At 47.7% G+C, this 13,981-nt stretch overlaps 1 protein-coding gene across 19 annotated transcripts in view; it reads left to right on the top strand.

Moving 5' to 3' along the window:
• The window catches only part of TCF7L2 (transcription factor 7 like 2), a 199,448-nt gene that overhangs the window by 182,373 nt on the left and 3,094 nt on the right, over window positions 1-13,981 (top strand). For 8 of the 19 annotated variants that reach the window (XM_077877595.1, XM_077877594.1, XM_077877592.1 and 5 more), the window contains 6 exons: window positions 875-1,015; window positions 1,564-1,723; window positions 2,055-2,162; window positions 7,306-7,354; window positions 7,936-7,986; window positions 9,276-9,348. In XM_077877595.1, the coding sequence (XP_077733721.1) occupies window positions 875-1,015; window positions 1,564-1,723; window positions 2,055-2,162; window positions 7,306-7,354; window positions 7,936-7,986; window positions 9,276-9,348 (582 nt within the window). Of the gene's footprint in view, window positions 1-874; window positions 1,016-1,563; window positions 1,724-2,054; window positions 2,163-7,305; window positions 7,355-7,935; window positions 7,987-9,275; window positions 9,349-9,988; window positions 10,063-10,948; window positions 10,974-13,981 lie in introns of those variants that run through there. The other 11 variants (XM_077877598.1, XM_077877596.1, XM_077877611.1 and 8 more) reach the window with 9 other exon arrangements.

Here is a 13,981-nt window from a genome sequence, read left to right as displayed (position 1 = left end):
GGTGGGTCAAAGAACTTTCTTAAAAATGGACAGTATTAGAGGAAAAAACAACCTTTCCTTATAGATTTACCACTTTGATAATTGTTTTAGAAGGCCTTTGGAAGCATAGGCAGCCTATTTAAGTAAAAGTAATTTAAGAATCCTTGAATTACAGAGTGGGAAAGAATACACATCCAAATTCAGAGTTTCATTTGTGTGTGTGTATAAAATCTCATCTTTCTGTAAGAGAATGCAAGCTTATTTAAAATATCTGTGATTTATGATGAGAACCAGATAGGAAGTATTTCGATTTTCCTCATCTTTCTGCCTCACTTTCTCTCATTCCTGTCAAAACGATGGGGCACATCAGCAAAGGAAAAATAAAAATTTTATTGTACTCCATCAACAGAATGTGGCCTAATGAGGCATGTGCGGCATTGTCAAAAATGTGTACTTCAGCCACGTTAATATTTTATTTAGCTGTCAATATGCAACAATAGATTTCACCTTTCATTCTAGAGCTGATTAGGACTTAGGAAATTGTCTTCTTAGATGCCGCTAATAATGCCTCAAAAAACAAGTGGACGTGTGATTTCCAGCAGGTAGTCCGAGCCTACTCTACCGCCCAAGTACATCCGTTGTATTTGTCTTTTGCTAAAGATGTTAAAAATCATAATGTCTCTTGTCAGTAGCAATAATGAAGGGGAAGATTGGCTTTAATGACATTATGAGAATCATTATGTTTAATTTATCGCTAATTAATGCTGACAGGTTTCATATGCCTTGGGTTGCTTTCATGTGAGTGTTACGTGCTGGGTTGTTTTTTTTTTTTTTTTTTAATTGTGTGTACACATCCCTCCCCATTCATTCATTTTGATTCTGACGATTTACACAGCTTCCTGTCTTCCAGGTTCCCTCCCCATATGGTCCCACCACATCACACTCTACATACGACCGGCATCCCCCACCCGGCCATAGTCACGCCAACAGTCAAACAGGAATCCTCCCAGAGTGACGTCGGCTCACTCCACAGCTCGTGAGTTTCACTATTTCTGTGGCTTTCTCCTTCCCCATCTTGTCTGGCCTGTTGTCAGTCCAGCCCGTGGTTGGCTACCGTGCACGTGACTGCGGTAGACACCCAGCTCGGGTGCGCTCTGGATTCTGACAAAGTGTGGAGTTGGTGGTTGGTACCCACCATGGGTGTACCCGTGTCCTTGGACAGACAGACTGGGATTTGCAACCGTGTCCCCATGCCTCACCCACAACGAAACGTCTGGAGGTCTGTCCTGAGAGCACGAGAGGCACCGGCCAAGGGGGATTTGGCCACACTGTGCTTTTTCCCTCCAGCTTGGGAAAGTGTGTCCAGGACATTCAGGAAGTGATGATGAAATCTCTCTTCCCTCATACCCTCACTAGGATGTTTTTGTTCCATTTTTTGTGGTGGAGAAGACCAACGAGTACTTCTCGTTCAGAACTGCTTGGTTTGGGTGTTGAGCAGACAGGGAGATGGGCTCTCTGCTGTGGAGGAGGTAGGACCTCGCAGTTGTTGATGGGGTTGTGTCTGTCTGTCCTGTCTATATCCAGAAAGCATCAGGACTCCAAAAAGGAAGAAGAAAAGAAGAAGCCCCACATAAAGAAACCTCTTAACGCATTCATGTTGTATATGAAGGAAATGAGGGCCAAGGTCGTGGCCGAGTGCACGTTGAAAGAAAGTGCGGCCATCAACCAGATCCTGGGGCGAAGGGTACGTAGCTCCCTCACTGGGGGGAAGAATGGACGGGGGCAGAGTGGGTGGCCTGGCACCGGAGCCCTGTCCCTTCAGTCACATCCTGACTTCCTCAGTGGCCTTCATGGAGGCATGACCAGAAGTCCCCATTCGAACAACATCCTCGACCCCCCCTGCCATCCTCTTCCCTAGAGAGAGTGCAGATAAGAGAATGAGAGGATTGACAGAGCGGGTTTTGTCTGAGCACCCGTTTGTGCCAGGACCCTGCAGAGCAGACCCGTTTCTTGTCCCCGGCCACAGTGTAGTTGGTGATGTTCTGCATGCCTCCCCACCTCTCTGTCCCCTCCAGTGGCACGCACTGTCCAGAGAAGAGCAAGCGAAATACTACGAGCTGGCCCGGAAGGAGCGACAGCTTCACATGCAGCTGTACCCCGGCTGGTCTGCGCGGGATAACTATGTAGGTGGTCCTTTCTCTGCACTAGAGTCTGTAGAGGTGTGTGTGTGTGGGGGGGGGGGGGGGTTCATCTGCCCAGCGGGAGTACTACCTGCCAGCTTGAATCAGGCCTCAGAACCATGCAGTGTACCCAGTCCTGGGACCAGGAGCATCTTGCCCGAGCATCAGACTTGGGGCGGGGGTGGGTGGGGGTGGGGGTCTTGTCTTGGTTTCCAGTATGGCTCCATCAGCATGCCAAAATTCTTCAAGGAGGGTGGCGGCCAGTGTTTCATTATTCCAGCCGGGACCCCAGTGGCCCCCAGTGGCTTTGACTTGGGGCTGTCCACACCTTTCGTGCCCAGGTCTTTGTAAAGACATGACTCCAGGATATGCTTTGGGGGGCTTATGTGCTTCTCAGCAGGGGTCTCTGGGGCCTGCCAGGGGAGGACCAGTGGAGATGGGTAGGAGAGAGGGTTTGATTCCTCACAGGCCTTCCAGCAGGGCCTTGGCCCTTAAGAGGGAGAAATGAAACACTTGCCCTATACTGTGGTGCAATAGAAGCTGAAAAGCTAGTTCATCCTAAGAGGGACATGGTGGGGGGACCCCTGAAAGCAGCCAGTGGTAGTCTTTGCTGGTGGACTGGAGGAAACACCTCAGGGCCCAGGAAGGGTTGGGAGAGGGTTTGTGCTGTGTGGTGTGTCTTCCTGGGCTTTGTGTTGACTACAGGATTTGCCTAATTTCCTCTCTTGGATTTTAGAAAACACTGTGGGGCGGTGGTTTTCACTAATCACAGTGGTTGTGATGCCCATGATTCCTGTCCTCTCCTAACCTTGCTCTCCGGTGCAAGGAGAGACCTCTCTCACCACCACCCCCCCTTCTATTTCTTGTCCCGTGTTTTGCCCAGCAATATTCTGGGCTGGCCCTCCTCTACGCAGTAGATGAGATGTCCCTTATTTCACCTGATAACTCTTATTCCATGGCATTGGGTTTTATAAAGTGAATTTTAACCCTTCACTCTTTAGGGTGTCTTTAGAGACAAAACCTGCCTTGATACCAGCAGTGGGCTTTTCCTCCTGTTTCTTGTCAATGGTGTGGAGCCATGGAGGGTTCTCTCACCTGTCCATGCTCCTGACCTAGCTCTCCTGCAGCCAGTGTCCTTAATGAAGACGCTCTCTGTACGTGGGTTGAGATCGGTTCAGTCAGGGCTGGTTGTGAGCATGCACACAACGGTACTGTGGGGACTCAGTTAAATCAGACGCATTTACTCTCAAAACTTAATGTGTCATTGGAGGCCACAGACATATATGGGTCCTGAGCGGATGCTGCTTCCCACTTGCTCTAGCTGTTTCTGTCTCTCTCTCTTTTTTTTTTTTTAAATTTTTAAAAGATTTTAATTATTTGAGAGAGAGTGAGAGAGAGAACACATGCAGAGCAGGAGGGAGAAGTAGAGGGAGAGGTAGACTCCTCATGGAGTAGGGAGCCCGATGTGGGGCTCAATCCCAGGACTGAGCCAAAAGCAGACACTTTTACCAACTCAGCCACCCAGGTGCCCCAACTCTAGCCATTTCTCGTACCTTTCAACATGTGCCTGCTAGTCTGCTATTCACTTTGCAGATTAGGGGGTGTGAAGAACACAGACTGTGGGGCTTACCTTCCACATCCTCATCATCACCCAACCCCTCCCCCCCACTCCCACTTGCCTCCCTCTAGGTCCCAGTGCCCTTGGCTTGGCAGCACAAGACTCTGTTCCTCCTGGGAGTTGAAACAGGAATTAGTACCAGTACCTCTCACTGGAATGTTTGCTCTGGTCAGGGCCCTTGTCACTCACGGATGGTCACGCACCAGGTCTTAGCTGCTTGAGACCTTTCCATTTGTCCTCAGCATGTGTGCCGTGGGGAAGCCTTTCTTCTGGAGCCGAAAGGAAGAGGATGAGAAAATTAATGCTCTCCCACAGGCTTGCTGCTCACCCCCACCTGACCTCGAGGTGGAGATTTCCAGCAGCAGGCAGGCTCTGCAGCCTCCACATGAACAGCCATCTCATTTCAGGACACTGTTCTCTGGTTTCGGGTCAGCAGCTCTTAGAGGTTACCTTCACCTTTTACCTGCTACAGACCTAATTCTTTGAGTGATCTAGAATGGTACTACAGAGAGGAATTCTGCTCCTTCATAGACATCATATCCCCAACAGACATTTGGGGTCATGCTAGGGCCTTCATGTACAGCTTTGCAGGATGCGCACTGCACAACTCTAGGGAGTGCCATTTACATTACGGTCTGTGTGCATGCTGCCCTCTGGAGTTGTGCAGGGGGAGATCTCCACAAAGATACAAGGCCAACTTTGTGGTAGTGATAGCTTCAAAAGAATGCTGCCATTGACTTGCCTGGGAGTCAGACAGGTATCGCCCTGGGGTGTTCGTGAAGTGCTTTCCAGGTTTTAGAAGGTCCATGAGGCACTTAATAATGACTGCAGCTCAGCTTCACATTCAGAAGGAGCTCGATATAATAGGGGAATCTCTGAAGACTTGAGAGAAAGTTTAGAGGTCCATCTAGAGCTAGCGATGAAGGAGCTTCCTCTCTTATATGGGGTACTGTCAGAGGCCTATCACAAAGGCTCCTTACGCATGAGTGTAAACACACATACACACACACACACTCCCCCCTCCCTCGCTTCTGTGCCCCAGGAAACGGTCTGTGGAGCAAGGGTCAGAATTAAAGGTCTTAGGGGTTTGATTGTGGTAGAACTTGTCAGGTTTGGGGCTTGACATAGGAGTTTCTATACGTTGCTTTGGTAGTTGTAAAGATTCTTCTGGAAGAAGTTTTCTGAGCTAACTTCATGCCTCTTTCATGTTCCTGCTTTTCCAGTAATGGAAGCCTTAGCAAAATAAGATTGAATAAAATCATCACATTTGGGTTGTCGGACTTGGCACATTCTGGAGCATAAAAGAAAAGAGTTTGGTCCCATAGTGCTGTCCAACCCGTGGCATTATATTAGAACATTATTGCCTTTCTGGCTATTCCAGATTAGGTAAAGGACACGAATGTTAAACCATTTGCTCATCTTTCATTCCCCGCCTCCCCCCCCACCGGCCGAAGACCTCCATAGTTAGGCTTCTTCTTTTGTTACATCTAAGAAGATAATGAGGTGGCTGCCTCCCTTGAGACATGTGTCCCTCTTCACTAAATAGTATTTATTAAGCTACTGCTTGTCCTTTTCTGATTAAAACACAGCCCCTGTCCTCTAAAAGCCTTTAGTTTAAGTGACTCTTTCCTCGTCACGAACATTTCAATTATATATCCTAAACTGACAGCTTCCCATGGGGACTAGAACTTTCAGCTGCCTTTCAGGATGTATTGTGGGAAACTAGAAATGGGTGAGCCCTGTATTAAACCAGAGGTGACTGAGAATCCATTGGGCATGTGGATGCTGACACTGCCCGGAGTCACAGTGGTTTCCTGTGCCTAGCTGAATGTTCACTCAGGCTCCTAAATGAATGGAAATGAGCCCCTTCTGCCTTTTCCAAGATGGCCAGGCAGCACTTGGCAGCTCCCCTAGGAGAGCCACAAACATGAAGACGAGCTGCTGAGGCTCATGAGAAGGCCCCATGAACTCCTTTTACTTTTTTATTTTTGAATTGTCTATCAGTGGGCACCTGCCTGGGTGGCTCAGTTGGTTAAGCATCTGACTCTTGGTTTAGGTTCAGGTCATGATCTTAGGATTGTGAGATGGAGCCCCACATGGAGCTCTGTGCTCAGTGGGGAGTCCGCTTAAGATTCTTTCTCCTTCTGCCCCTGCCCCTCCAACATGCGAGATTGCTTTTGGGGTTGTGGTTGTGCACGTAAACTCTCTGACTTGCTCTCTCTCAAATAAAGAAAAATCTTTACGTTGTTTATCAAAGAAGGTAAATGTATCAGTGTTTCAAACTCAAGGCCAAGACAAGCTTCCCAAATGCTATGGGCCCCAAGATCTGAGAGAAAAGATGGGCTTTCTCTGAGACATTTGGCTCTCAGCCCTTGGGTGGAGCTAAAATCATGGCATCTCCATCTTGAGGTTCTCCATACAGGGCCTTACGAGTTGCCAAGTTTACTACCCATCACTCTTGTTTTCTCTTCCAGACCTGACGTCAACATACCAAGAGAACTTTTAGGCAGAGGCAGTATTTAGATGTTCTGAAACAGACAGATGTGTAGGCCAGTCCTCTCGTTTGTGACATTTCATATATACCCAGCATCTGACTCCCAACGGATAGGATGGGCAGTAACGAGGCAAGAGAGAACTAGTTTCAGATCTGCAGGGATGCAGTCATCCTTACAGAGCTCTTCCCTGTTCCCATGCCACATCCCAGCTACGAGCAGATGGTAAAGGGTCCGGGTTGGAGAATGTGAATGACCCCATGCAATTCATCCCTGTAATCAATTAAAAACCTTCCTCAGAGGGCAAGGGATTAAATATGTAGGCAGCACAGCCTAGCAGGAAAGGGCTGTGGAACTGAGAGCTCTTGTGTTCCCATCCCGGCCCCAGCATTCGCTAGCTGTGTGATCTCTGAAAATTCACATACCCCCTTTGTCCTTGAATTTCCTTATCTCTAGAATTGGAACAGCAGTAGTACCTGTTGTACATGATTGTGTGAGGGGAAACATGACTCAATGTGCATAGGGCACTTAGAATCATGCCTGGCACATAGTATGTACTAAATAAATGTTAGCTGTTGTTACTAGGAAAGCCCCAGCTAAAGCTTTTGTTTTTTGATTGAGGGAAACAGAGGCCTTTTGGCCACCTCTACAGTCACTTGACACTTGGCTGTGGGCCCTTGGGCCACTCCCAACCCTGTCTCTCTACATCTCCCTAAATCTTCCTTCATCAGTTCTCTTCTCCCACTTGTGGGATCAGATGCTCTGGGTCAGGTTTGAGAATGGACCGAGGTGTGTGGAGGTCTTTCCTTCATCCCCTGCTGACCCCTTCTCTTCTCCTTGCTGGGTGTGTCCCTCTGGCTGGAGCACAACTGAGGGCATTTGGATTTAAGGGGGTGGGGTTGGGGTGGGTGTGGACTGAAACCTTGGCCTCCCTCCTGCCTTTACAGGTGAGCCCAGACTTCCTCCCTCTCCTCCCCCCCCCCCCCCCCACTTCTATTTGCTGAAATAATCCCTTGTGTTTCCTCTGTCCCTGCAGGGCAAGAAGAAGAAGAGGAAAAGGGACAAGCAGCCTGGAGAGACCAATGGTAAGCCAGGCTAAGGAGGAAGGAGGAAGGAGCGGTGCTGTGAGGACCACTCATTCACTTTAGGTTTCTGTCTGGGGGGAGGCAGGAGAAATTTCAAGGCCAGGATATTGTGGGGGAACCCATCTTAGCCAGCCTTTTTGTGTATGCATTTTAATTAATTGCTTCATGACTGCCCTTTTAAAGCTAGTAACATTCATTGTTGCATGAAAAGCACATTGTAATTCTAGTGGAATGTGTTTTTAAATAACCGCAGAGCCTGTAACGGGAGGGTGGTAGGCATGCCTATGCGGGGTTTATGCAGTCTGCTGATTTTGTCTGTGTCTGTAGGGATGAGGAAGGGGCTGGGGGAGGAGGAGGGGGGTGTGTGAGTGTTTGATATTAACTGGGCTGTTCCTGAATGTTCTGATGCATGCCTTTACAGTGGTAAATTGCACCCAATTTAAATTAAGGAGGTTTGTCATTCTCTAGGAGAAATTAGAAATACTGCATAGGCAATATCAGAAGGTCCCCTTGGAGAAGGCCAGGCTTTTACAAACAACAAAAATTTTGAAGGCTTTGTATAATTTGTTCTTTTTTTTCAGAACACAGCGAATGTTTCCTAAATCCTTGCCTTTCACTTCCTCCGATTACAGGTGCTAATGTCATTTTGAGTCATTAAAATAGTCGATAAAATGTTTTTTTAATTTTTCTTGCCATTATAGTTTTATTAACATTAAACACGTATGACATTTGAACATCCTTTAAAATGACCATCTACACGGTTTCGTATGTTTCGGTAGATTTTTTTTTTTCAGTTGCTTTTATTGTTTTTTTTTTTTTAATTTAATTTAACTTTCGCTTTGTTTATTTATTTATTTTTCCCATAACAGTTGTTTAAGCAGTGATGACAGTGACTTAGTGTTGAACTAACTGTGCAAATTGAATATGCAGTATTTCTTTAAAAGAGACTGGTAAAAAAAATAATAATAATAAGTAAATAAATAAATAACAAGCAAAAACCAACCAAAATGGAAGGAATTCAGTAATAAACCTCCTTAATCTAATGGCATTTTCCGTTGCTCCCACTAAGTTTTCTCACGCAAGCATGCATCCGCAGTATGATTTTTTTCTCCTTCGCTTTTTTTTATTTTAGTTTTTTTCTTCCTTTTGCTTTCCTGCTCCTAATTTGCAAATCCACTAGCATTTTACTGACTGTACCTGCTTAAAAGCTGCTATGAGCTTCTGACTAACCCTGACCAGCTCATTCATACTGCCTGTTCACCTTCATCTATTCTTCTGTTAGTAGTCATGAAAATCGGTTAAAAAAAAAAAGAAAAGAAAAACATTTCAAAAGCTGCAATATCCCAGTACCACAACCCCTTTTCTTTCTTTATTTCTTTCTGTTTTGTTTTGTTTTGTTCTGTTTTTATTTGTAGTTTTTTTTTCTTTTTTAAACTGTTGTACTCTGAGAAGAAAAAAGCATGTTACAAACTTAATCCCCTCCTTCGCTTTATTTTCTTCTTTAAGAAAAACAAATTGAGAGAGGGCTAGGAAAAAAAAAAAAAAGGAAAGCAGAACCAAAAGGAAAAATACTATTTAAAATTTCGTTTTTTCAGTATCTGACTTCCCTTTATCCGCTCAAAACGAATCGGAGAGACAGTCCTTAAAGAAGGGATACTGCAGCTTTATTTGCAACAGCTAATTTCACCAGTTGAATAAGAATGTGATTTTTACCTTTTTTTTTTTTTTAATTAAAGAAAGTTAAAAATCGAAAGTCGCTATTTGTCATTAGTAACCAGGTCATTGATTTATTCCCTTTTTTATTTTTATTTTTTTCTTATTTGTATCTTTCTCTCCCCCCCCTTCCCCCTCTCTCTCTCTCTCTCTCTCCCTCTCTCCCATGTCCTCCTCCTCTGCTCGCTTCTCTCTTGAACTCATTCAGACCTGAGCGCTCCTAAGAAATGCCGAGCGCGCTTTGGCCTTGATCAACAGAATAACTGGTGCGGCCCTTGCAGGTGTGTATAGATCTCCCAGATTTGCTGTGCTGGTCTGCAGCTGGTCTATTCCATCCTTTCTCCCCTTCTCTGGCCTGTTGCTTTGTAGCTCTGTGTGTGGATCTTAGGAGACACGAGGGCGCGGGACACTGCTCTGTGAGGGATGTGCTTGTCCTCCCCGCTGCTGCTAGCCAAAATGCCACTGTAAAACAGCATCATTTGTGCCTCCTCGGGTCAGCGACAGCAAACCCCAGCGCGCCCCCTCCCAGGGAACGTTGCCTGCCAACCCCCTTCCTCATGACAACCCAGGATGGGGCTCAGTGACATCCATCGTAACCCTGGCCTAGGTAGAAGCAAACAACGTCACCTTTTCCCCTCCTTCTCTCTTCTATTTTTATTTATTTATTTATTTTCCTTGTTGTATTTTGGTTTCCAGTTGGTTTTTTTTTTTTTTATGTATGTGTGTGTGTGTTTTATTGTTTTGTTTTATTTTTTTCTTTTGCCTCATAGAAGTCTTTTCTTTCATGTCCTTGGTGAGGGAAGGCAATCAGAGAGAGCCGAGGTCATAGAGAAGACAAGTCAGCTGTAGCTGAGATTTCACATCCAACTGAGCATGACCCACCATTGTGTTGTATTTTTTGTGTTTACCTTATGCTAACAGATGCAAATACTCCAAAGAAGTGTCGGGCACTGTTCGGGCTTGACCGACAGACTTTATGGTGCAAACCATGCAGGTATATTACCGCTGTGAGGCCTTTGGGAAAATCAAAGCATTCTGTCCTTCTGGTACCTTAGCGTGTCAATATATTTTGACCTCGTTCCCGTCGACTTCCCTACCGGCATCAATGACTAATGATCCTCGCTCTTCACAATTTCCTTGCTAATTTTATGCCGTATCCTCTCCCCACTTTCTCTTTGTCTCTTTCCCCCTTGCTCTTACAAACAACCTATCCAGGCCCCCCGGTGGTGGGACTGAAACCACAACCCTAACAGACCAGGACGGGCCCTTCCCCTTTTTGCTTTGAGAGCCAGCATCCTGGAGCTGGCCGGGTCTGCGGCACGTGCACTGAGCATAGACAGCCACCGTGTCCACAGGTTTGAATGAGCTACCGCTTGGCAGCAGTAGCCATTCCCGTGCGCTGCAGAGTCAGGACACTTGGAGAAAGGGCTCTGGGGCAGGCGTTTTTTGCTTTTGTTTTGTTTTGTTTTTCTTTTATGTTGAAAAACCACATGTCTCTGCACGGAGGAGCCCGGTTAGCTGACATTGTTTTACAGTGCTGAAAAGAAGCGTGGCATTGGACGGCATGCATCAGCTAAAGGGCTGTAAGCAGTGTGTCACGCGGTCCCGTACTGCAGCATTGCTAGCCTGCGGAATTCAGAGTACACACCATATATATTTAGAGAGAGAGCAAGAGAGAGCGCATTGCTTCCAAAGTGAATTAGAAGAGTCCAGATTGAACACCCGTGTTCCACCTGCAGGCTTCCATCCAACCCGTAATTGCAGGGAAGGTGTAGGTACTTCCTTCTTGGTGGAGGGATACCGACTCGTCCCTGTCTCACTTCTTTCCTTTAATGACCACCTCTGGTTAAATTTGTTGTTTCTTTGTTCTGATACAAGCAGTCTTTGAATTTGGAATATTATGATGGTAGGTATCTCAACCCCCCAAACACGCTTCCCTGTTTGTAGTGCCTCCTTGTCACGTGTCCCCCCCTTCATGCCTTTGCCATGTGTTCCGTGTTTAGACATTAGATCAGACGTCCATCCCATCACGTGCATGCCCACAAGTCTCCTGTGTCTCCTCCCTCCCCCCAGTGCCTTACGAGGGATTGGCCCAGTGCCTCGAGTTGGCCAGATGTTTAGGGGAGAGACAGGCCCCCCCCCACCCCGCCCCCTTATTGAGCGAGAACTCTGCAGACAACCCTCTGCCCCTGAGTGAGGATGCCAGGCCTTGAGAGCGATCCTCTGGTCTTCATCCGGGGAGACGACCGTGTTCACGGAGGGGACAGCGCTTTCCCCACGATCCTGGGCTCTTCTGCGCCACAGAAAAGTGGTTCAGGAGGAGGTGGAGGAAGAACGTTAGGTATTTCGGCCTTACCCAGGGCAGGCCGGTGCTCTGCTCGCCCTGTCTAGGCAGAGGGACTGAGGCAGAACCTCATCGGTCTGTGGAGGAGGACGGTTAGCCGTGGGGTCCCCATCTGAGACGCCCTGCCACGGGAAGGAGTCAGCTAATCGTAGGGCTCCCTCCTGAGTGGGTTTCTCACGAGCTATAGAAACGTATCACTGAGACCACGGTGCCCACCTCGCAATACAGTGTGTGGCTGCATTTGTTTATTTGTGTGTGGGGGGGGGTGTGAGTGGAGGTTTATGGAAACTGCCCCCCCCCTTTTTTTTTGTTTCAGAAGCAGTTGCTTCAAGGTAGACTTGACATTTTTTTCCTGAGAGTTCCCATGACTAAGGTTGACCAGGACGGACATCCCCTTATCAGACAGCGTGCACCTTGTTGAAAGCCAAGGTGTGGTACCTGCCTCAGGGGCTGGAAGTTTCGTGACATTTTTACAAAAAAACAAAAGCAAAAACCCTAATTTTTATAGCTGTGTCGCAGACCCGATTTTCAGAAGCGCAGCTCTGAGGGGCCAGCTGTCAGTATGGCAGGCTGCTGTCTGTCCCTCCTCCTTCCTCAGAGTTCTTTCCCCACCTTGACACCGCTAGAAGTTTCCAGGTGGCCACTTGGCTTCTGTGGGGGATGTTTCTCATACCCGAAAAGCATCAGCAGATGCACTGTAGCTCATCGAAGGGTGTCATTCCAAGCAGGATCGGAGGAACCCTTAGTTTCCTTTCGGAATAAATCCACAAGAAGCTACAGGTGGAATTTCAAGAGGCCACCCCTTGGTTGGAGATGGAGCCTGGGTGGGGAGGGAACGTGGATGGGTTTTGCCTGTTTTCTCCCCAACCTTTTCCTCTTTGCCAGGATCTGGCTTGATGCTAAATCCATAGGACAAAAATGTACCTTAAAAAAAAGAAGCAGTTGCAAAATGAGGCGTTTTCTGGCCCAGTCAGAAGTGTGTGTGTGTTCAGCTGCCTTCCCCCCCCTCCGGCCACCTGTTAGAAGGCGTGTCTCGCTGTCCTTCATAGTCTTCATGTCCCGTGTTCAAAATGCTTCCACTCATCCCCTGGACGTGGAAACCTCCGTGTCATCAGGAGGGCGGGCGGGTGAGGGGAGCGCCAGAAAGGCTCCTAGCCAATCAGGACTCCTTGCTCGCTACACAGGGTTTCTAATTTTATTTGACATTTGAGGACATTTTAACAAGATTCTGTTTTGAGCCCACCAAGTTGCTTTCCCATCTTTTTACTCTGCCCTAATATAGCATGGAATGCTGCTTGACGTCACTCCCCTGTTTTCCTGTTTCTCCTTTTTCTCACCCCCCCCTGTCCTTGTCGCTCTCTCACTTTCGCTTATGCCCCGCCCCCTCCCCACCCCTCCCTTCACCCATTTTTAAAATGCATGGACATCTTAGTTTTTTAAGCATGTTTTGATCTGCAGGCTAAGGTGGTTTAAAACTCTGAGAGGCTTAATTATTTATCTTGGTTTCTGGGATGGGAGCAGAACCCACAGTCTGTTTCAATCTATCCCAGAGGAGAAAAGGAACCTTTCCAAATTGAAGGTGAGGGGGGCTGCCCTTGCACCCCTACAGTTCCTTTCCACCCAGAGGGGGGTGTCGGGTAGACCCTGAGGCTTCCACCCCTACCCGGTGGGTCTCAGCCTCTGGGAGGCAGGGAAGGCCAAGCATGTTCGCTCCCCTCCGTCCCCCCTCCCCGCCCTCCTGCCATCTTGCTGAGTCCACACCCCACGCACCGAGGGGCATGAGCAGACCCCTCTGGGGCACAGACCCAAGGAGGAACTCATTACATCCCCCTTCCTTTCAAAGGCCAGTGACATCGACACCAGGCAGCATCTTCCTGCTTTCCAGGGATGGGAAGCGGGCGGCGCTCGCACACTTGTTTCTAGACAGAGTATTATCCGCCATGGCGTTAACTGTATTCAAGGGCTCCCTAGGTCAGCACGTTCCCTGTATCTGCCTTGTTTTTATAGCGTGCGTGGGGTTGATTCCCAGGATCACCTTTGCTACCAAATCTCATCCCATCGGAGACTGGGATTAATAGTAGGAGAAGCTTTGAGGTCACATGCTCAATTTCTTGAATCGATTTCCCCGACCTTTGATGATACGCAACAGAGTCTGAAATTCTCATCCCTATTTCTTATGTAAACGGGAAATGTAGGGCGGGGGGGATTCTGGTTTTGGTGCAGGGCGAAATTTAGTCTTTCCGGCTTAAACACTAATCCCGATAACCCAAACCCCAGAAATTCCATGCTGTGGCTCCCCGGCACTTCTTCTTTGTCGTCACTTCCTCGTGACACGCTGCGCCCTCCGTTGACTGGCCTCGGCATAGTGACAAGGGCAGGATGCCCGACAGTCCCATCCTCACTGTCTCTCCTTCCAGCCTTCTCACTCTGGGGTGGGGGAGGGGAAGACCCCAAATCTTCCAAAAACAAAAATCAAGTTTGGATCGTAATTTAATCCACAACCTGCAGGCCATACAACCAGTTATTCTCGTTCCTTTGGATCATTTTCTGTTTTTCTTTTTCTTCCCCCT

This window comes from Canis aureus, chromosome 29, assembly GCF_053574225.1.
Source record: "Canis aureus isolate CA01 chromosome 29, VMU_Caureus_v.1.0, whole genome shotgun sequence".
NCBI classification, from domain to species: domain Eukaryota; kingdom Metazoa; phylum Chordata; class Mammalia; order Carnivora; family Canidae; genus Canis; species Canis aureus.
Note: the sequence above shows the minus strand (reverse complement) of the source record. Positions and strands in the feature narration are given on the sequence as shown.